General features: G+C 39.5%; 1 protein-coding gene and 1 pseudogene across 24 annotated transcripts in view; one reads left to right on the forward strand and one right to left on the reverse strand.

The window, feature by feature from the left end:
* The window catches only part of Trip12 (thyroid hormone receptor interactor 12), a 130,682-nt gene that overhangs the window by 88,592 nt on the left and 16,727 nt on the right, over positions 1–25,363 (reverse strand). For 23 of the 24 annotated variants that reach the window (XM_031368223.1, XM_031368220.1, XM_031368218.1 and 20 more), the window contains exon 2: positions 3,959–4,105. In XM_031368223.1, the coding sequence (XP_031224083.1) occupies positions 3,959–4,056 (98 nt within the window). In that variant the 5' untranslated portion in view covers positions 4,057–4,105. Of the gene's footprint in view, positions 1–3,958; positions 4,108–25,363 lie in introns of those variants that run through there. The other variant, XM_031368217.1, reaches the window with a different exon arrangement.
* LOC116088673 lies at positions 16,177–16,588 on the forward strand (annotated as a pseudogene).

Below are 25,363 nucleotides of genomic sequence, written 5' to 3' on the forward strand. Positions count from 1 at the left end.
ATCAATCAGACTCCCCAGATTTCCCCGGGACTAAACCAACCAAAGAGTACACATGGAGTGACCCATGGCTCCAGCTGAATATGTAGCATGGTACTGCCTTACCTGGCATCAAGGGCCCCTTGGTCCTGTGGAACCTCAATGAAACAGTGTAGGGGTATGCTAGGGCAGTGAGGCAGGAAATGGGTGGGTGGGTGGGGGAGCAACCTCATACAAGGGGGGGTGGAAAGGAAACTTCCAGTTGGGAAGGGGGATTAACATTTGAAATGTAAATAACTAAAATAAGCAATAAACTGTAAAGAAGAAATGATAATAAGATGCTCAGCTTAGATTACTAAATAGGACCTCTTTTATATACTACCTCTCTGAAGGAATTTTTCTTTGGGAATAGAATGTCATGAACTAGTAATGTGACAGAAGATGATGATCTTGAGCTTCTGATCCTTAAATACCAGGATTATAAGATCTATACCTCATCTGGTTCACACAGTGCTAGGATCCAACCCCAAGACTATGAGTATGTTCTGGAACAAAGCTTCCCAAGAAAGTTTTCAAAAGACATGCTAAAGGTTGAAAACGTGATGGGAAAATGGCTTGGTCATTAAAAAAAAAAGAGAGAGAGAGAGAGAGAGACAAAACCCAACAGCTATGCTTCCAGAATTCCTACTTTTCTTTTTATGACACCCAGCACCCACATAGTAACTCAACCATCTGTAAGTTCCAGAGTACCTGATATATCTTATTCCATGGACATGAGGCATACATGTCATGCACAGCCACACATCCATAAAGACATCCATAGAAAAAAACATTTTAAAACTTAAATTTTATAAGAAAATTGTGAGGGCTGGACAAATGGCTCAGTAGTTAAAGTACACTGGCTGCTCTTCCAGAAGACCTGGGTTCAATTCCCACAATCCACATAACAGCTCACAACTGTCTGTACTCCATGCAGGCAAACAGCAATGCACATAAATTATATATAAAAAAAAAAATACTGAGAAAGGTTAACTATAAGAGAACTGAAAGCGAAGTTACAAGACTCTTTATACATTTCTTGCTATTATTTTCAAACATTTAAAATTTTTATTATTTTTCTTCAAAAGGGAACACAGGATACATTACCTGAGGGCTAGAGAGTTAAAAGCACTTGCTGCTCTTGAGAAGGTGGGGGTCCCAGAACAAAGATCAACCAACTATTTCCATCCATGTACATTACAAGATTTACAACATCTATAAATCTAACACCCTCCTCCTTATGAACTATATGGGCAGCTAAATAAAACTTGTATGTAGACACATACAATCACTGAATTAAATAAATAAAATAAAGGATTGGCTTAAAAACACATGGGGGAGCTGGGCATGGTTGTGCACACCTTTAATCCCAGCACTTGGGAGACAGAGGCAGGTGGATTTCTGAGTTCGAGGCCAGCCTGGTCTACAGAGTGAATTCCAGAACAGCCAGGGCTACACAGAAAAACCCTGTCTCGAAAAAAAACACAGCGGGCAGGAAGATTGTGTGTCAGGTAAAAAAGTACTTGACATATAACAAGTCTGCCAACTCAAGTTTGCTTTCTGTAATATATATAAAAATGGGAGGAGAGAAGTGATTTCACAGAGCTGTCCTCTCACCTATACACACACAGACACACACACACAGACACACACACACACACACACATACAGCATGTGCACCCATATACATAGATCATGCACATACACAATAAACTATTTTCTTAATATTTAATTAGAAATTTGCCACTCAACAATCTAATGGAATTCCAATTATTACATCTTCATGAAGTTACTTAAACCAACACAACTCTAATCACAAGAACTGATGACATCCATTTGTTTCTAAATTTTAGGAGGATATGAGTAAAACAAGATCTAGCTACACAGCCCAGGCTAGTCCTAAATGCTGTGAAGACCAGGAATGCATCAAATTTGGAGGCTTTCCCTGCCTCCCCTCCAGAGTACTGAGAATACAGGAATGAGACCATATCCAAACCAAGTCACTTATAAATGTTACTGTAAGAAACTGCTTAAATTTCATAGACCACTGATGTACCAAACACATGGACAAAATATTACTATGGTTATTAGAAGCAATGCTCTTGTATGGCTCAAAATGTTGACAGTTCACGCACCAAAAAATGTGTACATATACTTTTTCAAAAGATTTAACTAGCATAAACATATAAACACTTGTTCTTACAAATTTAAAAGCTTGACAATATGCCAATATCAACAGAAATATTTTAAGTAGATTGTGGAGTTAATACATTTTTCTTTTACTTTTATATATTCCCTGTTCTGATCATAATTACACTTATCCATATCTGAAAACTGGGTATGGGGGCATATATATTCCATTACTACCTAAACTGTAGTGTTGTTGAATGCTGAAGACTTAAATATTTTCAATTTTTAACAATATATGATGGTGCACGCCTTTAATCCCAGAACTTGGAAGGCAGAGGCAGGCGGTTCTGAGTTCGAGGCCAGCCTGGTCTACAGAGTGAGTTCCAGGACAGGCAGGGCTACTCAAGAGAAACCCTGCCTCAAAAAACCAAAATAAAAAAAAAAACAATATATGAAATGAGCTGGGTAGTAGTGGCCCATGCCTTTAATCCCTGCACTCATGAGGCAGAGGCAGGAGATCTCTTGATTTCAAAGCCAGCCTGGTCTACAAAGTAAGTTCGAAGATAGTCAGGGCTACACAGAGAAACCTTGTCTGGAAGCAACACACACACACACACACACACACACACACACACACACACACACAATGAAATGACACAAGATAGGAGCTAGGATTAAATTCTCAAAAAGTAATGTTATTCAAATTAATTTAGTGCTATTTTTAAACCATCAGCACAAAGGTTAAGTATATCTGTTTCATAAACTGAATGTTAAAACACAAGAACTCTACTAAGTGTAACACTAAGTATGCACATTACGATACTTAAGATAATCAGCACCTCAAGAAACAGACAGACCCACCTAAGGACTAAGGAACTAAGGCTCCCTGCAACCTTAATCCAAAGAACTGCAAATTCTATGGCAGAAGCATAACTGACACACAAAGCTATCCTGGTTTGAAGACTTTACTCATAACTACACGGGCAGTTACAATGAACATGACAAATTATTATTATTTACATTTAACATTCCAATTTATTTTTAATAATTTACCAATATAGATGACAGCATCAACTGTTAATTTAGGTAATCACTCTAAAATAACTAGAATTCACTGACGTACTTCAAGCTAATCAATGGTATCACTAGATTAGAGAACTATGCTTGACTAGTTCTGAGTACTTTATAAATAGTGACAGTCCATGACTAAATGAAACCTATAATTTTACTTTCAAAAGACAGTACGTTACTCTTCCATATGATCTTATATAAAACAATTCCAATTAAAAAGATCAACAGCGGACCAAAACTGAGAGAGATAACAAAGCGTCTCACACTCTCATAATTCACAGTGTTCATATGGTATCCACAGGTATGACTAGCTAGTTCTCCCACCACCACCATCAAGCTGAGTGTCAAAGCTTAAAATAAATGAAAAGATCTTTCAATAAAATCACCAGTCGAGGTATACTAAAGGATCACAAATGGTTGAAAGACATGTTACAAAATTTACTAAGCAAACACAAAGGACAAACAAAACATGATATACCACATGCTAACAACCTTAAATTGGGCTTCATGTCAGTGATTGGGAACTAATTTTCGGGGGGGGGGGTCTATTATTTCAGAAAAAAATTTAAAAATCACTTTAAAATCCAATTTTGTGCTACTTCACTCAGAAATTAGGGAAATGACCATGTATAATGTTTCGGTCCTCAAAATGAGGATTTCTTTTTGTTTTTTTCGGTTTTGTTTGTTTTGTCTTGTTTTGATTCCCAACTCCTTTTCACATTACCACGAAATACGTACATACCTTCCTCCTATTGAGTCGTCTTGTGGTTGGGCCCCGGCAGTGTTCCTCTGTGAACGTCGCAGTGACCCCCCTGGATTGTTATTAGGCCGGTTGGACATTGGCACCTCTCTCTTGAAGGGACATACCCTTTCTAGACACTACCATTCACTGAAAGAAGAGGGGAAAGTCTAGTTAGATACACACACTAAAACTGAAAAGATAGAGCAGCAAGGTATATTGCCTTATTACACTATGTAACTAGACTGTGTGTCAGAAATTTGGGGCTAGACAGACGGCTTAGTGCTTCACCTAGAGGACCTGAGTTATTTATGGGATCCACATTAGGCAGCTTGCAGTCACCTGTAACTCCACCTCAGTAGATCCAATGCCCTCTTTTAGCCTCCTTAGGTACAAGCATACATAATGAAAAAAACCTTCAGGGCCAGCAAAATGGCTCACCAGGCCAAGATACTTGCTGCCAAGCTCAAGTCTGATCCCTGGGACCCACCATGATGGAAGAAATTGCCCTCTGACCTTCATATGGGCAACATGGGCACACACAAATAAATAGATGAACTTTAAAACTAATAAGAGCAACATGCCATACCTAATTTATAATTCTGCTGTAACAGTAACAAACTAAAAGGGCAGTATCTTAATAGCAACATGGAAGCAGTTCATTACAGTAAATGAAGCAATAGTCTCAGATGTCCTTGGATTATACCAGATCCTTGCTATGAAATCAATCTTGTGGGGTTGGTGAGATGGCTCAGTGGATAAGAGCACTGACTGCTCTTCCAAAGGTCCTGAGTTCAAATACCACAACCATATAGTGGCTCACAACCACCATAATGAGATCTGACGCCCTCTTCTGCTGAGTCTTAAGACAGCTACAATGTACTTATTTATAATATAATAAATAAATCCCTGGACCGAAGCGAGCAGGGACTGAGCAAACGGGGTTGAGCAGAGGAGCGAGCAGAGGTCCCAAGTTAATTCCCAACAACCAGATGAAGGCTCACAACTATCTGTACAGCTACAGTGTGTACTCATATACATAAAAAAATAAAATAAAATAAATCAATCTTGCAATGTTGTAATTATGGTATACAAAGGCTAAAATAAAAAAGGCTGGTTCTCAGAAAATATTTCATAAAACCAGCCATTATTTGGGCTGTAAGCAGGGTTTAGGGGTTAAAACCAGTTACTACTCTTCCCGTGGACCAGAATTCAACTCCTAGCAAGTGTCAAGTCTGTTCACAACTGTCCAGTGACTTTGCTGGCCTCCAAAAGTACCTTCACTCTTGTGCACACATACACATGCAGACAAACATACCTACACATACATTTTTTAAGTCTATACTTTAATCAAAGAAAAAGAGTTTGTTTAAATAAATTCGAGTCAGGTGTTGTAGGGCACATCTTAATTTCTAGTCCTGGGGAGGCAGAGAATTAGAGAACAGGATCTCTGAGTTTGAGGACTTAAAGCCTCTGAACAAAGTTGTAATCAGTTCTTTCAGGACATCTATTTACAAGGGGAACAAGTGATCTCCAACTTTATAAAGGATGATGCTATCCCACACAACCACTGCCAGATCATAGCTCCAATTAGTTAAGTGAATTTTTGACCTTCTGTTTTTTAAACTGTGATAGGAGGAAAAAGTGGTTGAGTTATAATTTGACCCAATTCCATACAAAAGAGCCACGTATCCTTATTCTGAGCGAACTATCAAAAAATTTACTACCAGAGTATGATAGGTCATCCCAGCACTCAAAAGACCAAGGTAATAATGAGCATTATGTTCAAAACCAGTCTCTGAGTTATATAATGAGTTTAGGCCAGTCTGGGGTACACAGGCAAGACACTGTGTGCAAAAGAGAAATTCAAGATAACAACATAAATACATCAGTTTTTTTTTGGGGGGGGAGGGAGTATTATGCAATCACTAAGGAGGAGACAGAGAAAGAAAATGAAAGTCAAATTTACAAACACCGGAGAAAGATCTCCAGATATTCCCAAGATTTATTACAGAAGAAAAAAAAAACAGTAGGAAGCTCTCATTTTTACATACTTTTTTTCCTTCAACACTTTAAAAATTCATAAAATAATTTACTTTCTAGGTTGGAGAGATGGCTCAGTGATTAAGAGTATTGGACCCAGGCTCAATTTCCAGCACCCAAATGGCAGTTTACAATTGTTTGTAACTACCGTTCTAGGGAATCGGACACCCTTCTCCCAGTGCACATGAAAAATAAAAAAATTCTTTTCTACTGACTGCTTTTTCCTAGGTTAACGGGGCAAGCTGTTTTATTGGTATAGTTCCAACTGCAGAGCATTCCAACACAAGTAGAATGACATTCTATGTTCAGATGTTTCCGGAGAGCTGGAGTCAATCCCTTAAATCTAAGCATTTACTGTATAAAGATTGGGTTCTGTCTTAACCAATATACACCAACTATGCTATCATTTTAAGATTAAAAAAAAAAGAAAAAACAAAAACAAAAAAACTGGGCAGTAGTGGCACACACCTTTAATCCCAGCACTTGGGAGGCAGAAGCAGACAGATCTCTTGAATTTGGGACCAGCCTAGTCTACAGAGTGAGTTCCAGGACAGCCAGAACTACCCAGAGAAACCTTGTCTCAGGAAAAGAACTTCTCAAGAGAGCTCATCTAGGGTGGAAAGCACCATCACCTAGCTTGAGAACCTGACAGAGAACCAATTCCCACAAACCTGTGTGCACAGCCAGAGAAATGGCTCAGTGGTTACGAGCACAGGTTTCCAGAGATACTGAGTTCAATTCTCAGCAACCACATGGTGGCTCACAACCATCTGTAATGGGAATCTGATGACCTCTTCTGCTGGATCTGAGGACAGCAATGATGTACTCATAAATAAAAATATTCAAAAAGAAGAAGATTACCAATGTCAACCTCTGGTGTCCACACACAAACTCATACATTTGTGCATATGAACATGCATAACTCAAGAGGGGGAAGGGAATAAGGTTGTCCATTAATAAGATTTTTAGGAGGAAGCAAGGCATGGTGACTCAGGCCAGTAAATCCAAGCACTTTAGCAAGTGAAGGCAAAAGAACTAGGCTGAAGTGAAAGTCAGATTGGCTACACAATGTAGTAAGTTTCAGGCTAACATAAAGCTTAATGGTGAGATGCTATCTCATCATACACACACACACCCCAGATGGTGGTGGAGCACACTTATAATACCAGCACTTGAGAGGCAAAATTCAAAGGGGGGACAACTGAAAACAAGGATGAATGTCATACTTTATCTTTGTTTAACAAAGACCTTCTAACATGGAGCTCTAACAGACAACCAGATTAATGAGGAAAAATATGACAGTGCAAGCACTCAGAAGCTGAAGTAAGAATCTCAAATCCCACCGGGCAGTGGTGGCCCACGCCTTTAATCCCAGCACTTGGGAGGCAGAGGCAGGCGGATTTCTGAGTTTGAGGCCAGCCTGGTCTACAGAGTGAGTTCCAGGACAGCCAGGGCTACACCGAGAAACCCTGTCTCGAAAAACCAAAAAAAAAAAAAAAAAAAAACTCAAATCCCAAGCCAGCTATAATGCTGGGCTATAATACTTCCTTTCTCAAAAAAATTAAAATGTAAGATGCCAAATTTCTCATCAACAAATACTGGCCAAACCACTTCAACACAGCACAGAGAAATTCCCTAATATAAAAGATCACATCCTGTGTATAATCATCAGAAATACTAGCTATATTAACATTTTCTTAGGGTCTCAAAAGATTAGTCAACCTTTATTCAATGTAACCAAAAGGGAGTAGATGGGCCCTTTTAGAGCCAACACTAACAGATTTTTAATCTTGTTGGCATCCACTTTAGCCCTCCACTAGAGATGGGTCAGCTTGTTACTATCACTGTTAGTACATACCTTAAAGAGATACTGTTACAATAAGCAGTTAGGAGATGGCATCAGACTACAGTCTCTAGGATTCAATGAAGCCTCATAGTTTACAGAGCTCTAAAATTCATTTCAGCTTTTAAGTTAAGTGCTTTATAAAAATTCCTGCTTTGGGGGTAAGATGTGGGGGTTGGGGGGCTGGCTTAGCCATTAAGAACATTGGCTGCTCTTCCATAGTACTCATGTTCAATTCCCAGAATTAACAAGGTGGCCCACAAACATCTTTATTTAACTCCAGACTCAGAGGACCTGATGCCATCTTCTGGCCTCCTTAGGTATCTTGCATGGATATGATACAAATACAGAAACCTACATGTATACATTGATTCAATCTTACATGAAAGCTCATATACAATTATGGTTTTATCTAGAAAGCCTCTAAAGTAGTTGGTTTTTTTAAGAGGAGGAGGAAAACTTGCTGTTGTCAAAGTCACTCATAAACTACTTATATTAATAGAATGTGTAAAGATTTCAATTTTACTAGAAATGAGAAAAACTAAGCTCCTAGATACAGACCAAATCCTCTTGACATGTCAACCTATATGTTGTTCATTCATCCTTTATAGCCTTGTCTCTCAAAATTCTAACATGTAAGATGAAAAGCTTAGACTACAAAGGAAATAGTGTCCATCGTTTTAAAAAGTATGTAAAATAAGCCAGGCAGTGGTGGTGCACGCCTTTAATTCCAGCACTTGGGAGGCAGAAGCAGGTGGATTTCTGAGTTCGAGGCCAGCCTGGTCTACAGAGTGAGTTCCAGGACAACCTGGGCTACACAGAGAAACCCTGTCTCGAAAAACCAAAAGTATGTAAAGTAATTAAACCTATCTTCCCATGGTATTCTTCAGGGTTGTCAGTAATAAAATTCCTTCCCCAGAATCTTAAGCAATTGCATGCAATTCTTACTAGTGCCATGAAGGGGATTCAGAGTCAACTAGCACCTCCTCCGGCCCTGCAACCACTCCATCTTAGCCAACCAAACAGAAAGTATCTGAGCTGTACCTCAGACAGTTTCTAAATCTTCAGTACCTTAAATACTTTAGCCTGCTGAAAAAACACATATGATAATAAAACTCACACTAACTAGGTGCAAGACAGTCTGGTCTACATGGCAAGGTCCAGGCCAGCTAAGACTACAAAAACACCATAAAAAGATAAGACACGATGGTACAGAATGACAAACTGAAAGAGACAATTACATTTAAATATATCAGATTATTAATAAAACATAAAACAAAGAGGGGATTGAATTGTGAGGTCTGTGTTTGCTAACAAACTGATATCTCAATAGCAACAATGAAGCCAGGAGGTTAAAAAGTTATACTTTCAGTTGGATGGTGGCGGCACATGCCTTTAATCTCAGCACTTGGGAGGCAGAGGCAGGCGGATTTCTGAGTTCAGAGCCAACCAGGTCTACAGAGTGAGTTCCAGGACAGCCAGAGCTCTACAGAGAGAAACCCTGTCTCAAAAAAAAAAAAAAAAAATTTATACTTTCCTCTCAGCATGGTAAAGTTACAGGTTGGTTAGTTAAAAAAAAATTATACATGGAGAAAGGGGATAAAGAGATGGCTCAGCCCTTAAGAGCACTTCCCTGCCTTTGTAGAGGACCCAGGTTCATTTCCTAGCATTCACACAGCAAACTCTGAGGGATATGTCCTCCTCTGGCTTCCTGAGGCACTAGGAGTACAAGTGATAGACATATGTATATGCAGGCAAACACATAAAATTAAAATTTATCTTTTAAAAAAAGTTGGTAACTCACTTTTTGAATTTTCTATAAAAAGTGAAAAGTACACACTAGCCAGAATAGTGACTCATGTCTCTGATCCCAAAACTGGTAGAAGAAGCAGATGTGTGAGGCCAGTCAGGTCTACAAAGTTTCAAGCTCACCTAGGTTACACAGCAAAACCCTGATTTAAACAAATAGACACATATAGATGTTTTTACTCCGGGTATTTGTGTATAAAAGAAGTAGACAAAAACTAGATTTGTCTCTATTAAAAATAGTAAAACTCCCCCAGGCAGTGGTGGTGCACGCCTTAAATCCCAGCGCTGAGGTGGCAGAGGAAAGTGGATCTCTCCGTTCTAGAACTGTACAAAGTGAGTTCCAGGACAGATAGAACTGCACGGTGAGACTCTTTCTCAAAAAAGAAAAGATTATTAATAACTTAGATACATAACCATAAAAGAACTTGTTTCAATCCTAGGTGTTGAAGCTAGAGTCACAAGAAAGTGCAAGTAAGGCCTCTACTATTAAATCCAGCTTTAAGTTAGGACTTAAGTGAACTGTCAAAGCCTTAAACTTTTTTTCTTTTTAAAGATTTATCTATTTTGCCAGGCGGTGGTGGCGCATGCCTTTAATCCCGCACTTGGGAGGCAGAGGCAGCCAGAATTCTGAGTTCGAGGCCAGCCTGGTCTACAGAGTGAGTTCCAGGACAGCCAGGGCTACACAGAGAAACCCTGTCTGAAAAAAACAAAAAAATAAAAAAGAATAGGATCATTACATAAAAGGGTCAAAGTGAGTCTCAGAGCAGTTATTTTATGGATGAGTACACTGTGGCTATCTTCAGACACACCAGATGAGGGCATCGGATCCCATTACAGATGGTTGTGAGCCATCATGTGGTTGCTGGGAATTGAACTCAGGACCTCTGGAAGAGCAGTCGGTGCTCTTAATCACTGAGCCAGTCTTAAACTTTTAATACCTTTGTGTTGGGCTGTGATCGAAGATAACACACAAGCACCACAATGCAGGACAAAACATGCATATGCGCACATGTGTACATAACTCCCCCCCCCATGTCTGTGTCTGCACCCCTCTCTATCTCTCCCTGCTCCTCTCTCTCTCAACATCTTACAGCGGGTACAAAAAGAAGGTAGATTCCTAACACCATAACTTTTAAAAAATAAATAACAAGGCCTGGGGGTAGTGAAGCACACTTTAATCCAGCACTCGGGAAGCAGAGGCAGGAGGGTCTCTGAGGAAGCAAGTCTGCCCTACAGAGAATTCTAGAAGAGCCAGGGCCACAGAGAGAAGAAACCCTACCTAGAAAAAACAAAAAGGAGGAAAAAAAGGCAGAATAAAGAAATCCAGGTTTTAAAACACTCTTGCCTACAAGTAGTAAGAAAGGCAAGCACAAACAAAAGGGTAAATTCCTCAATACTTTGCATATTACAATTCTGAAGTATATTGTGGCATTTTGCTAACTTCAGACCCTTCAAAACATATTCTTTATTACAAGTAAACGTTTCTATTAGTCTCATCTCTTTCTACACTTTTCATATAGTGCCAAGTTTTCACATACTATATGACAATATTTCATGTCTACAACACTTAAAAATCAAGATTCAGAATCCAGCAAATGATGTACAATGGATTAACCAAAGTCCTTACCCAAGACTATAAGGATTTCTAAACCATAAAGCAACAAGTTTTATGTTAAAATGGCTATACTTGGCACATTCACACAAAGAAAAAATCTTTAGGAAAAAAATAATGAAATACAGAAAAGATAATAGGAAAGAGTATCTGAAATATTGGTTTTAGTTAATTGCCATGCTCCAATTTTGACTAAATAGACATCACCACACTAGGGAAATAACTTGAGCAAACTCATCCCTCCCGCCCACATGTGCCCATTTTTTAAGCCTTTTTTTGTACCTCCACAGCAAGGCAGATATACTCTCATAAACCTTACTCATCTCTAAGCTCAGCACTGCTTCCAACAAAGACTATCAACTAACTATACTTTAATATCCTGTACACTGACTTGATAAAACTTTATCAAGCCACAGTGTACAAGTTATAACATGCTTCTTATTATCTAACACTAACAATCCCATATGATTAAGTATTACTAAGTATCTGCACTTAAAAAGACTAGAAGGCTGGTTTCTTCACTCCATCTCACACTGTAGCCTGGTCTACAGGTCTTCCAGGACAGCCAGACTATACAGAGAAACCCTGTCTCGAAAAAAAAAAAAATTACAGGTGTGAGTTACCACCCCTTCAACCACCAGAGCTTCATCCCTAGGCCCCACACAGCCCACCCCCATCTACTGTAACAATACAGACCACCTCCAAACTCAGGTATCCTGCTTTCACCTCCAGAGGCTTCTGCTATAAAGATAGATAGATAGATAGATAGATAGATAGATAGATAGATAGATAGATAGATAGATTTATAGGTAGATAGGTGAACTATTATATATGTGTGTGTGTGTGTGTGTGTGTGAAGTATCACAATAGAACTGTCATTTTTTTTTTTTGTTTTTGTTTTTTTTCGAGACAGGGTTTCTCTGTATAGCCCTGGCTGTCCTGGAACTCACTCTGTAGACCAGGCTGGCCTTGAACTCAGAAATCCACCTGCCTCTGCCTCCCAAGTGCTGGGATTAAAGGCGTGCGCCACCACTGCCCGGCCAGAACTGTCATTTTTATAATTAAATGCAGTATAGGTTTGTTTGAATAAAAGTAAAATAACATTTTAAATTAGATAGTGGTCTTTATAATCTCAGTGCTAGAGAAGCAGTGGCAGGCAAATCCCTGAGGTCAGGTCTACAGAGTGAGATACCCACTCCAAAAAATTTTAGTAAAATTAGAAAGTGATGATAGGGTAGTACAATTTAAACTGTAAGAAAATATTACTCTTAAGTGGATAACCCATATGGCATATGAATTCAGTCTTAATGATAATGTTTTTTAAATGGTATTTTAGAATCTGCAAAGATGGTTCAATATTGGGGGGGGGACCAACTGCAGCCAAGGCTAGGAAGGAATCACATGGAGGTGAAAATCCACCATTGTCTAACCCCTCCCCACCCCACCCCCGCCCAACACACACACACAAATACAAAATAAATTTTTAAAAGTGGGTATTCCACTCCAGGAACACAGAAACAGGAAATCTTCAGTGTTCTATCGTAGTTATTTGAGGAGAGGAGAGCTTCATACATCTCACCTGATATATCTATTTTAAATCAATTATGTCAATAGTCATATGCCAAACCTTTCTCAAGTATCAATGTTAAACCTTTCCTGAGTATCAAAAGGTACTATAAACCAACTGGCATTTACTTTGTAAGAAGTAATCAAATTAAGGAAGAAATCAAATTATACAAGGACCTCAGAAATTCTAGACAAGTATAAAACCATAGAACTACGTACCACCAGCCTCAGACTTTGTTTGAGACAGAGTCTTACTAGTTCAGGTTGGCCCCCAACTTGTTTTCTTCCTCTACCTCCCAAAGTACCAACCTCTCAATTTACCATCTACTCTTGCCTTTAAATTAACATGTGAAATAATCACCTATAAGAGTAAGAAACTAGCCGGGCGGTGGTGGCGCACGCCTTTAATCCCAGCACTTGGGAGGCAGAGGCTGGTGGATTTCTGAGTTCGAGGCCAGCCTGGTCTACAGAGTGAGTTCCAGGACAGCCAGGGCTATACAGAGAAACCCTGTCTCAAAAAACCAAGGAAAAAAAAAAAAAAGAGTAAGAAACTAGCTGGGCAATGGTGGTGCACGCCTTTAATCCCAGCACTTGGGAGGCAGAGGGAGGCGGATTTCTGAGTTCGAGGTCAGCCTGGTCTACGGAGAGAGTTCCAAGACAACTAACTAGGGCTACACAGAGAAACCCTGGGGGGAGGAGGGGGAGAAAGAAAAGAAAAAAAAAACTAGCTGGGTGGTGGTGGTACATATGTCTTTAATCCCAGGAGGCAGAGTCAGGTGACTATAGAAACAGACACCATCTCAAAGAACAAACAAAAAAGCTTTAAAAAAAAAAAAAGGTCTACTATGATGTCACACACCTTTTTAAGCCCAGCATTGAAGAGAAGCAGGCAGACCTCTAGAATATTTAAATGTATGTCCCACCACACCAACTAGCAATGACTTTTATAAAAATTTTCCTATCTATGCCTTCTTACCAACTATGCTTGTGTGCTTGAAAGGTCTTAACTTTACCCCACAGACTCAAATATTGGGGAATCTAGTTGGTAGTTTGGAAAGAACTAGATCCAGAAGGTTCCAAGGATTACTCCATTGATGGAGTCAAAGTAGGATGACATGAGGGTTTGGACGGTTTGCACATAGAGAAAGTGAAGGCTAGCTTTTAAAAAAAATTACTGGGAGCATAACTTCTAAAAAACACATTTTTTCCCCTCTTCCTTTACCACACCACCCTTTACTTCCTGGAAAGGCAGATCAGGAGCTTCTGCCAAATATTTCAGGCCCAAAGCAGCAAGCTTTGGAATAAAACTGAAATTGGATGGATGGATGGATGGATGGATGGATGGATGGATGGATGGATGGATAAAGAAATAAAGCTCTCTTCCTATTAAGTTGTTTTCTCAGAGCTGGGGGTGTACCTCAGTGATTAAAATGCTTGCTTACTATATGCAGAAAGCACTGGGCTTGATTCCCATCACCTCCTAACTGATGTTCTAGTACAACCTCTAATATATAAGCATTTGGGAGGAAAGCAAAAGGATCTGAAGTTCAAAAGTATCTATCCTCTAGCTATATAATTGAGTTCTAGACAGGTCTAGGTTACAAGAAACCCTTTCTTGAAAATATTAAGCTGTTCTTTAGGGTACACCACTGCCCGGCTAGCCCTCGGGGTTTTGAGCAGGCTCAGCTACAATTTGAAAGCTCATACATCTCTAACCTCTAACAAAATACTATTTAACCTTTCTTTACAAAAGGGATAAACACAGACTCTCCCCTAGAAAAACCTACATTCTACTGGGGTAGAACACCAAATACTAGGTAGTCCTGTCAAGAAATTACATAGTTTAAGGCAAGAATAGAGGAGGAAGAGACCATAACCAAAAGGCTTTATTTGTTCCCTATCCAAATTCCACCACCTCTCCTCACCCTCTAGACTCCCACCATCTCCCTATCCCTGTTGAAACAGAATGACACAAACTTGTAAGTCTATACAGTCCTAGCTACTCAAAAGACAGTTCTGGCCAGCCTAGGCAATAAATTCAGAGATTCATTCCTTTAAAAACAATAGCAGGGAGGAAGAAAAAAGTCGAGTGTAAGGAAGTTCTGCCTTATGGCAGAAACAAAATCCCTTCACCTCAGAGAAAACTATTTCAGCAACTTCATATGTAAATATCTGATATGCAGCCCCTGTGAAAAGGTCATTTGACCACCCCAACAGTTCTCACCGCCAGCAAGCTGAAAACTACTGCTCTAGCTCAAATATAGCATTTCTTATGAGAATGTATAAACAGCATGCTAGAGCATCATTGATTATACTTTCAACCTTGTACCAAGAGAATCAGATAGTAGTATATCACAACTGCTACCGACAACCCAAAGTCATATTTACACTCATTGTTTTTAACAGATGCTACATGAGTGGCTCTCAACCCTTTCATAGGGGTCACCTAAGACCATCAAAATAGATATTTATATTACAATCCATAACAGTAGCAAAATTACAGTTATGTAGTAGTAACAAAAATAATTTTATGCCAGGAAATGGTGGCACACACCTTTGATCCCAGCACTTGGAAGGCAGAAGCAGGCGGACTTCTGAGTTCAAGAGGAGTCTGGTCTAGAGTGAGTTCCAGAAGAGCCGGGGCTACACAGGGAAACCCAATCTCAAAAAATCAAAACAAACAAACAACAAAAAAACAATAATAATAATCTTTAAAACAAGTAAATTTATGGTGAGAGACACCACAACATGAGGAACTGTATTAAAAAGGTCAAAAGCAACTGTACTACAGTACAATGCTATTTTAAAATGCTAGGAAATGAATTACTACAGTAATACAAGCTGAAGTCTGAGAGCTAGATATTAATGTTAATATATTGATATTTTATTTTTTCAAGATTTATGCATGTTGTCTTATGTTAAAACTAAACTCTAGCTTTAGAGGATATTAACACCCTCTTCTGGCTTCCTCAGGCAACCACACACATAGTCACACAGATGTGGATAAAAATGAAATAAATTGCCGGCAGTGGTGGCGCATGCCTTTAATCCCAGGACTTGAGAGGCAGAAGCAAGTGGATTTCTAATTTCTGTAGACTAGCCTTGTCTACAGAGTGAGTTCCAGGACAGCCAGAACTATACAGAGAAACCCTGTCTAGAAAAAAACCAAAAAAAAAAAAAAAAAACTAGTCATGGGCCAGGAGCCATGGTACGTACACACTGCTCATCCCAGTACTAAGAAAGCAGAAAGAGGAATAGCTCTCAGTTCCAGGCCAGCCAGGGCCACATAGTGAGTGCACATCTTAAAAACAAAACCTCGCTCTCGAACCGGGCGGTCTCAGCCGTGAACAACGCAACGCAGCGATGGCCAAGATTAAGGCTCGGGACCTGCGTGGCAAGGAGGAGGAGGAGCTGTTGAAACAACTGGACAACCTGAAGGTGGAATTGTCCCAGCTTCGCGTCGCCAAAGTGACAGGAGGCGCCGCGTCCAAGCTCTCCAAGATACGAGTTGTACGAAAATCCATCGCCTGAGTCCTCACTGTCATTAACCAGACTCAAAAAGAAAACCTCAGGAAATTCTACAAGGGCAAGAAGTACAAGCCCCTGGACCTGCGACCCAAGAAGACTAGAGCCATGCGCCGCCGGCTCACCAAGCATGAAGAGAAGCTGAAGACCAAGAAGCAGCAGCGGAAAGAGCGGTTGTACCCACTGCGCAAGTATGCAGTCAAGGCCTGAGACGACAGACAATAAAATGCAAGACAACCCACAGTGGACTCAACTCCATAATTTGTCCTCTGAAATGTACAAACCATAACACACACACACACACACTACACTCAGAACAATCTTGAAAAGTATATTTTTCCTAATTTACATGTAAAGATAAAATGAACAAGGCCAACTGGAAAACTATTATCTAAATTTAAATTCATCTTGCTAAGGATTTCATCAATACTCTTCACTGATATATCCTTGCCACCCTAAGATACTCAACTCAAGAGTATAAGAGAAATCTACTTTTTTAAACTGTATTTTTGGTTGTTAAGAAGTCTTTCCTATCAGTAAGGATAATTACTAGCTACCAATAATAGCTAATTACTCAAGCACTTATCTTTTTACAGGCATTATTGTTAACACCTTTTATTAATCCTTATAGGTTATAGGTACTATTTTCTTCCATTTTTAAAAAAGGAAAAATTGAAGCCAAAAATGATTCACCCAAAGTTATGTGGCTAGTAGTTTAGAAGCCAGGATTTAAACTGCTTCCCAGCCTTGGCCATTAACCACTACTCAAATTCCTTTATCACTGGGACATTACCACATTAGCTTCCTAAGATTGCAGTCCATGTACTCCACTACCATTCTCAAAGCAAGAAACCAAGGGGAAGGGCTGAAAAGAATGTACTTGCTGTTATTACTTAAAGCCTCTCCTATACATATTTCACTATATGTATATGTGTGTATATGTGTGTGTGTGTGTAGTTTTTTAAAGCCTTTTAAGGCTCTGTGTAAGAGATTCCCAGAACTTTAAAAAAAAAAAAAAGCAAGCAAAGCTGAACTTCAATTTCTTAGCTGATTCAAAATATTCCTCCACTGGTGGACTTGCATATTTTCATTAATTCCTCTCACTTCTAATTTCCATGAAATGTTTACGGATGAAGAAGGAAGTAGCACGACCTGAAGTACAGGCAGCTGAAGGATAATATTAGCTGTTGGAAGAGGCAAAAGCAGATTATCTTACAGTGCATAGCCAAAGCTGAAATTCCCCAAGCCTTACCTCATAGCAGCAACTGGAAGGCAGAACTTAAAAGGCAAGGCAGCAACAGCAGAAAAGCAGACGATCTAATTCTCTAGGAAGTACTTTGAAATCAGTGACAACTGACAATTAGCAAGCTGGTCTATTCCAAGTTTAAGTTACTTAATCTTCTCAAAATTCAACTGAATTGTTGCCATCTACTAAAGAAAATTCACAAATACATATGGATGTGGTACAGAGGAGGATGGATCACAGAAAAATTCTGTGCTTCCCCACTGTAGGTAAAAAGAAATAAAATAAAAATGGAAATACTTCATAAAAGAAAAGCCTAAAAGCATATTCATTTTACAGACTCTCCTGAATCTTGTATTAGTAAAATATGCACTTCACAAATTTTTATTCCAGGGGCTGGAGAGATGGCTCGGCAGTTAAGAGTACTGACTGCTCTTGCAGAGGTCCAGAGTTCAATTTCCAGCAACCACATGGTGGCTCACAACCATCTGTAATGGGATCTGATGCTCTCTTCTGGTGTGTGTGAAGTCAGCTACAGTGTACTCACATACATAAAATAAATAATTTTTAAAAAAAAAACCAACAAATTTTTATTCCAAAGTTTATATATCCTATAAAGATTGGACTATGCAGCCTTCCTAATGCCACAAAAAAGATACAGTGTTAAAATGTGATATTGAAGCCAGCCAGTGGTGCCCAATGACTTTAGTTCTAGCACTCCAAAGGAAGCCTTTAATTCCACCACTCTAAAGACAAAGGCAGGAAGATCTCTGAGTTCCAGAACAGCCAGAGCTACACAGAGAAACCTTCTCAGGGGAAAAAACCAAACAAAGGTATGATGTTGAATTATGAAATTACACTGATAGTATTTCTGCTATTCAAGCCAAATCAGGCCAAATGTGTTAACCCACACCTTGAACCCAGAAGGAAGAGGCAAGCCAACAGATTTCTAGGACTTTGAGGTGAGCTTGATTACATACACAGTGAGTTGCAGACCAGCCCAAGCTATATAGTGAGACAGTATCAAAAACAAAAACAGGAAAACAGGAAAACAAAACAAAGTACAAATTAAACAAACCAACTTGCAATCAACAGAGCCTATAAGAATACAATGAGACATAATCATAGCATGCAAGCTTAAAGAGAATTACGGGAGGTTCAAGGCCAGCCTACTATATGTTTAAAACCTTGTCATCAAAATCAAAATATGCTAGAATGCAGTAACCTAAGGTAAGATCAACTTTTGAGGGCTGAAATCTGAGCTACTTGAAGGCTTTCTCTAAAAGCAAACACTCCTGGAACCAACACAGATGAAGCTAGCCTTAAATTCAGAGTGATTCTTCAATCTCTCCTTCCCCAGTGCTGGAAGTACATGCACTGGTTACCATCACAAGCTTTTGCTTCCACTTTGTTAGGTACAATTTAAGCCATTTCTCGTTTTAAAATCCTGTTGTAGGGTTTTTACACTGTCCCAAGACAGCCTACAAAATTTAGCCAAGAAAAGCTAGAGCCTGAGTTTTATGTTTAATAGAATTGTTGGAAGCACTTTTATTAATATCTCAGGAGCAATTACTGAGTGCATCTGCAAGCTTGAGGTGTGGCACAGTGGTAGAATGCTTACCTATCTCCATACAAGGCCACAGAAGATAACAACAAATCAAGGAAGATAACTCTTATTCAACTCTTATTTGAACTCTATTTAGTAGAGTTCAAACTTATGAAAATAGAGCAGAATATTTATTACAGTATGAAACCATAGTGGGGATAAGAGTCAACCTGTGTTGAAGTTAACTTAAGATTTCCCAAGGGATCTTACACTCTGTTCTACCCTCTATAAGTGCACGCACAAACACACACACACACACACACACACACACACACACACACACGATGCATATAAACAAATCTTTTAAAATATATATCCTTAAAACATAAGTATGTTAAATTATCATTACCCTCTGAATAAGAAACATATAAATATTAATTTTTAAATGAACTGGGGGGGGGGGGGTGTCTAGAGAAATAGCTCACTGGCTGCTCTTCCAGATACCCAAGTTCCATTCCAAGCAAGCACAGTGGCTCATCTGTAACTCAGATAAGTTACAAGGGATCTGACACCCACTTCTAACTTCTGTGGGCACCAGGAATACACATGGTGAGCATGATACATACATACATGGAGGCAAAACACTCATAAATAAATCTTAAACAATTTTAAATTATCTGGAAAGGAAAAAAACTGCTATTAAGACTTTGTTTTATGAAACTGCTTCACATTTACTTAAAGACTGAATTCTGTGACTAAGTTGTATCAAAGATATAAACACAATGAAGGTGTATCTGGGACAGGTGGTGCCTATCTTTAGCCCCAGCTATTCTGGAGCCTGAGGTAGGAGGATTCTTTCAAATTACAAGTGAGACCAGACAGGGCAAGGCAACATAGTAAGAACCATCTCAAAAAAAGGGGGGGTAGGGGGTGGAGGAGAATGATATAGACCTGAAAACTGAACAATTCTTGTTCAATTTCTGGGTTCCAGCTTTAATGTTTCATAAATAAGAAAAGAGATGGTTAGGGACTGGTGAGATGGCTCAGTGGTTAAGAGTACTGACTGCTTACCACCCGTAATGAGATCCAACACCCTCTTCTGGTGTATTATGACGGAGCGTGTTTGGTCGGCAGAGGTCCTTTCTGAGTCCAATTCCCAGCAGCCACACACACGATGGCTCATGGCCATCTGTACAGCTACAGTGTACTCATACACATAAAGTAAAATAAATCTTAAAAAAATAAAATAAAAATAGGGGCTGGCGAGAAGGCTCAGCAGGTAAGAGCACTGACTGCTCTTCCAGAGGTTGTAAGTTCAAATCCCAACAACCACCTGTAACCATCTGACACCCTCTTCTGGTGCATCTGAAGGCAGCAACAATGCCAGGGGGCCGACCAGAGTGAGCAGAGATCTAAAAATTCAACTCCCAAAAACCACATGAAGGCTCACAATCATCTGTACAGCTACAGTGTACTCATACACATAAAATAAATGTTTAAAAAAATAAAAATAAAAGAAGTTAAAGACTGTGTATGGAGAGATAGCTCAAGAGTACTTGACTGCACTTCAACAGGATTAGAATCCCAGCCTCTACATATCTGCTCACAACTGTATGTAGCACCAATTTTAGGAGATCCCAGAATATATACAGGCAACAGATTCCAATATGGTCCACAGTCATGCATACACTCAGTCATACACATAAAATAAAACATAAAAAGTCAAAGATTGCTAGGCAGTGGTGGCACATGCCTTTAATCCCTACACTTGGGAGGCAGAGGCAGGTGGATTTCTGAGTTCGAGGCCAGCCTGGTCTACAGAGTAAGTTCCAGGACAGCCAGGGCTATACAGAGAAACCCTGACTCAAAAAACAAACAAACAAACAAAAAAAGCAAACCCTAGGTTCAGTCAGCACTGGGGAGAGTGGGGAGGGGGGACGTTTACTACAGCAAATCAATAGGAGAACAAAGACTTTCTTCCAGAAACTATTAAAAGAAACTGTACATCTTGCTGGCGGACAAAACAAAAGCAAGGGCAAGGATGGTTACAAGTTCCAAGGACCAAAAGAAACAAACAAACAAACAAAAAGAATACTCAAGTCAGAGGTTAGCATACTTGTGCACTTCTGTTTACAAAACAACTAAAAGCACTTAGATTGGGAGGAAAAAAAGAGGGGGGGTGCTCCACATGATCTTCCTGAACCTTCTCTTTAAGTACACAAAACAGCTCAAGTTACAACTCAACAGTAAATTAGATAGGCTAAGAAAACTCACTTTGGAGTTCCAGGCCAGCAGATGTTTACCATCATAAGGCCTACAAATTAAAACAGCACAAGGTACATCTATTTATTCAGAATATTACCCACAGTACAATGGGCAGGAATTTAAGTCAGGGCAGAACTCACTAGTCATGACAGCAAAAGAAGTGACCAAGTACACACTGAAATTCTCTAACTCCAATGCTCTAACTTAAAGTCTAGAAGGTTTGTTTAAAGGTACTTCTGTTTATAAATAGCTTTTCAAAAATCAATGTAAGGGCCAGGCAATGATGGTGCATGCCTTTAATTCCAGCACTTGGGAGGCAGAGGCAGGCAAATTTCTGAGTTCGAGGCCAGCCTGGTCTGCAGAGTGAGTTCCAGGGCAGCCAGGGCTATACAGAGAAACCCTGTCTCGAAAAAACCAAAAAAAGGAAAAATAATAATAATAATAAATCCAACTATTGTATGCACATAAATGTACAAGGTTACAAGGTTAACACAGTGGTACTTTGAGAGGCAAGAAGTTGAGCAATTTGAGATTAGTTTAGCTATATATATAAAGACCTTGTATCTCTAAAGAAAAGCACTTCATTAATAATGCATAGTTACAGTATCTACAAGGTTTATTTCCTTCAACAGACTTTCTGTCTTTTCTGAGACAAGGCCTTTGATGACCTGGAACTAATTTATGGCCTTGGAACTTACTAGACTGCCTTCAACTCAGGGTCTGCCTCCGCAGTGCTAGGATTAACGAAAGTACTTTCAAACCTAGAAACACTTTTTAAAATGTGTGTTATTGGGACTGCAGAGATGGCTCAGCAGATAAGAGCACTGGCTCTTCTTCCAGAGGTCTTGAGTCCAATTCTCAGTAACCATGTGGCAGCACACAGACCCTCTCTCAAAAAAAATAAAAAATTTAAAAAAATTTTTTAAATTTAAAAAATAAAATTCTATTACTGCCTGATGGTGGTGGTACACACCTTTAATCTCAACAGAGGCAGAAGCAGGAAGATCTTAGAAGCCAGTCTGATCTACAGAGTTCCAAGACAATCAAGGCTACACAGAGAAACCCTGTATCAAAAAAACAAAAACCAGGACTAGAACCCAAGCTTTTTCTCATGTAGTCAGAGTTAGATGGGTTCCAAGAATTGCAAGGTTATACAAAGATACCCTCTCAAAAAAGAAAAAAAAAATCAAAAAAACAAAACATCAGAATGGCCATTCAGTCCTGAAAACTAAGAGCAGCAGCCGGCAACTGGAATGATTTTTTCCCAAGGCAGTATTTGACCCTGTATCCCAGGGTGACCTTGACTTCCTTAATCTGGGACCTCACTATGTAGCATTGCTGTCCTGGAACTCACTATGTACACCAGGCTGGAACTCAGAGATTGCCTGCCTCTTCCTGAACTAAAGGCATGAACTACCATGCCCAACTTTAGAACACGTTCTTAAATAAAGCAAAACCAGGAAACTATCAAAACAGATTCCCCAGGTGGTGGTAATACACACCTTTAATCTTGAAGGAGGCAGAAGTGGGAGTATCTTAGAAGCCAGTCTGATCTCAAAGCAAAGCAGATAAACCTAAATCATAAATTCCTTTTTCTCCTGGCCAATGAATGAAACTAAGTGAACCACCAAGAAAATAAAAACCTAAGAATCTCAGGAAAAAACAAAGACTTCACATCAATCTAAGAAGTAACCTTTTAGCTAATCAGAATCAATGTCATTAAATTTAAAGAACTACACTTTTGCCAGGCGGGAGGCAGAGGCAGGCGGATTTCTGAGTTCCAGGCCAGCCTGGTCTACAAAGTGAGTTCCAGGACAGCCAGGGCTATACAGAGAAACCCTGTCTCGAAACCTCCCCCCTCCCAAAAAAAAGAACAATACTTTTTATATTGTTAGTCAAGTTAAATTTTACTTAGAAAGAAAATGGTCCAGCATAAATATACTTATCTATTTACCACAAAAGAACAGTAAGTACGCAGTATGTACAAAGTTCCACCTAGAACAGCACAGGTAGATAACAGAAAGAACTACTAGTTCACCAGCCAGCACTTGGGAGGCAGAGACAGGTGGATCTCAAGGCCAGCCTGGTCTACAGAATCTATAGAGTGAGTTCCAGGACAGCCAGGGCTATACAGAGGAAACCCTGATTTGAAAACAAACAAACAAACAAAAAACCTACTAGTTCACAAAGCTTTCATTGCTTGTTAAGAACTACACATGGGCTAGAGAGATAGCTCAGTGGTTAAGAGCACTGACTGCTCTTCCAGAGGTCCTGAGTTCACAACATTCAGGCATACAAACATTTGTAATGGGATCCAATGCCCTCCTTCTGGTATCTGAAGAGAGCCACGGTGTAGGGTGAGGCAAAAGCAACACATCAACAAGTACTCCATTATAATCCCAAAGTGAACCATATACTGATAACCAAAAACTAAAACCAGCAGAGAGTGGGTAGTTTAAAAAGTTGAAGGGGTAAAGTTATGTTTACTACATCCTCTGGCTACTATGTACATGTTGGTTTGAATGGAGGAAATACAATCGAGGTTGGTATTTTAAAAACACCTGAGTCATCAAATTACCTCTGCAAGGCCAGTGTGGCAGAACATGCCTATTAATCCCAGTATTTTAGGAGGTAGAAGTAGGAAGATCATGAGTTAGGGGGTCTTCCTGGTTACATGACACCCTGTCTCAAAAATTAACTACCTGTGCAAACAAGAACAAATAAAATTGCCACTGCTTTTACTCATCCACTAGAAGAAAATAAGAAGGTCCCTAGATTCTACAAAAGACCAAGATTTGGACACTGAAAGGACAACTGGTCACCTGAGGTGGATGCTGGAGAGCAGCAGTTCAAAGAAAAAAAAAAGCAGCTCTGGGCAGTGGTGACCCATGCCTTTAATCTCAGGACTTGAGAGGCAGGCAGATCTCTGAGTTCAAGGTCAGGCTGGTCTACAGAGAAGAGGGGGGAGCACAAAAGAGACAAAGAAATACTTATATTATATGGGTGCCACAAAGCAGAATGGGTACAAATTCTGCCATTAATAAAAATGTGAACACAGGATGCCCTGTAAAGACAGCTCAGTGGTTAAGAGCACTTGTTCTTGCAGAGGACCCAGGTTCTACTCCTAGCATCCACAAGGTAGCTCATAACCATATATAACTCCAGTCCCAAGGGATCCAAAGCAATTTCTGATCACTGAGTGTTCACGGTGTGTGATGTTTCAGGTATCCATGGTATGTTGTAGACATCGAGCAAAACATTTATACACAAAATTTAAAAATAAATCTTAAAAAAAGGTCTGAAGTTTCTCTAAAGAGAACAAACTGCAGGGCGATGTTGGCGCACGCCTTTAATCCCAGCACTTGGGGAGTCAGAGGCAGGAGGATTTTTGAGTTCGAGGCCAGCCTGGTCTACAGAGTGAGTTCCGGGACAGCCAAGGCTACACAGAGAAACCCTGTCTCGAAACAAAGCAAAACAACCAAAACAACCAAACAAACAAAAAGACAAAAAAAAAAAAGAGTTAACAAACTTATCTCTGTAAGGAAACATTAAGTAGTAACTGGAATGTTAATGTAAACCTAGGTAAAACATTTCTTTTAAAAAATTTAACTGCATTTGGACCTAAGTTCTATGACTAGTTAAATAGTAATTTCTAGTTATAAAGAATTATGGTTCGGGGATGGAGAGATGGCTCAGTGTTTAAGAGCACTGACTGCTCTTCCAAAGGTCCTGAGTTCAATTCCCAACAGCTACATGGTGGCTCAGTGGGAAGATCTCTAGTGGGATCTAGTACCTTCTTCTGGTGTGTCTAGAGACAGCTACAGTGTACTTATATACATAAAATAAATAAATCTTTAAATAAAAAAAGAATTATGCTTCATGTCAACTCTCAGACAAGGACCACTAACATCTATTAAATTTTCGAACAGAAACTATTTAGAGGCTGGGGATCCCCC

This window comes from Mastomys coucha, unplaced genomic scaffold (genome assembly GCF_008632895.1).
Source record: "Mastomys coucha isolate ucsf_1 unplaced genomic scaffold, UCSF_Mcou_1 pScaffold14, whole genome shotgun sequence".
Classification (NCBI taxonomy): Eukaryota; Metazoa; Chordata; class Mammalia; order Rodentia; family Muridae; genus Mastomys; species Mastomys coucha.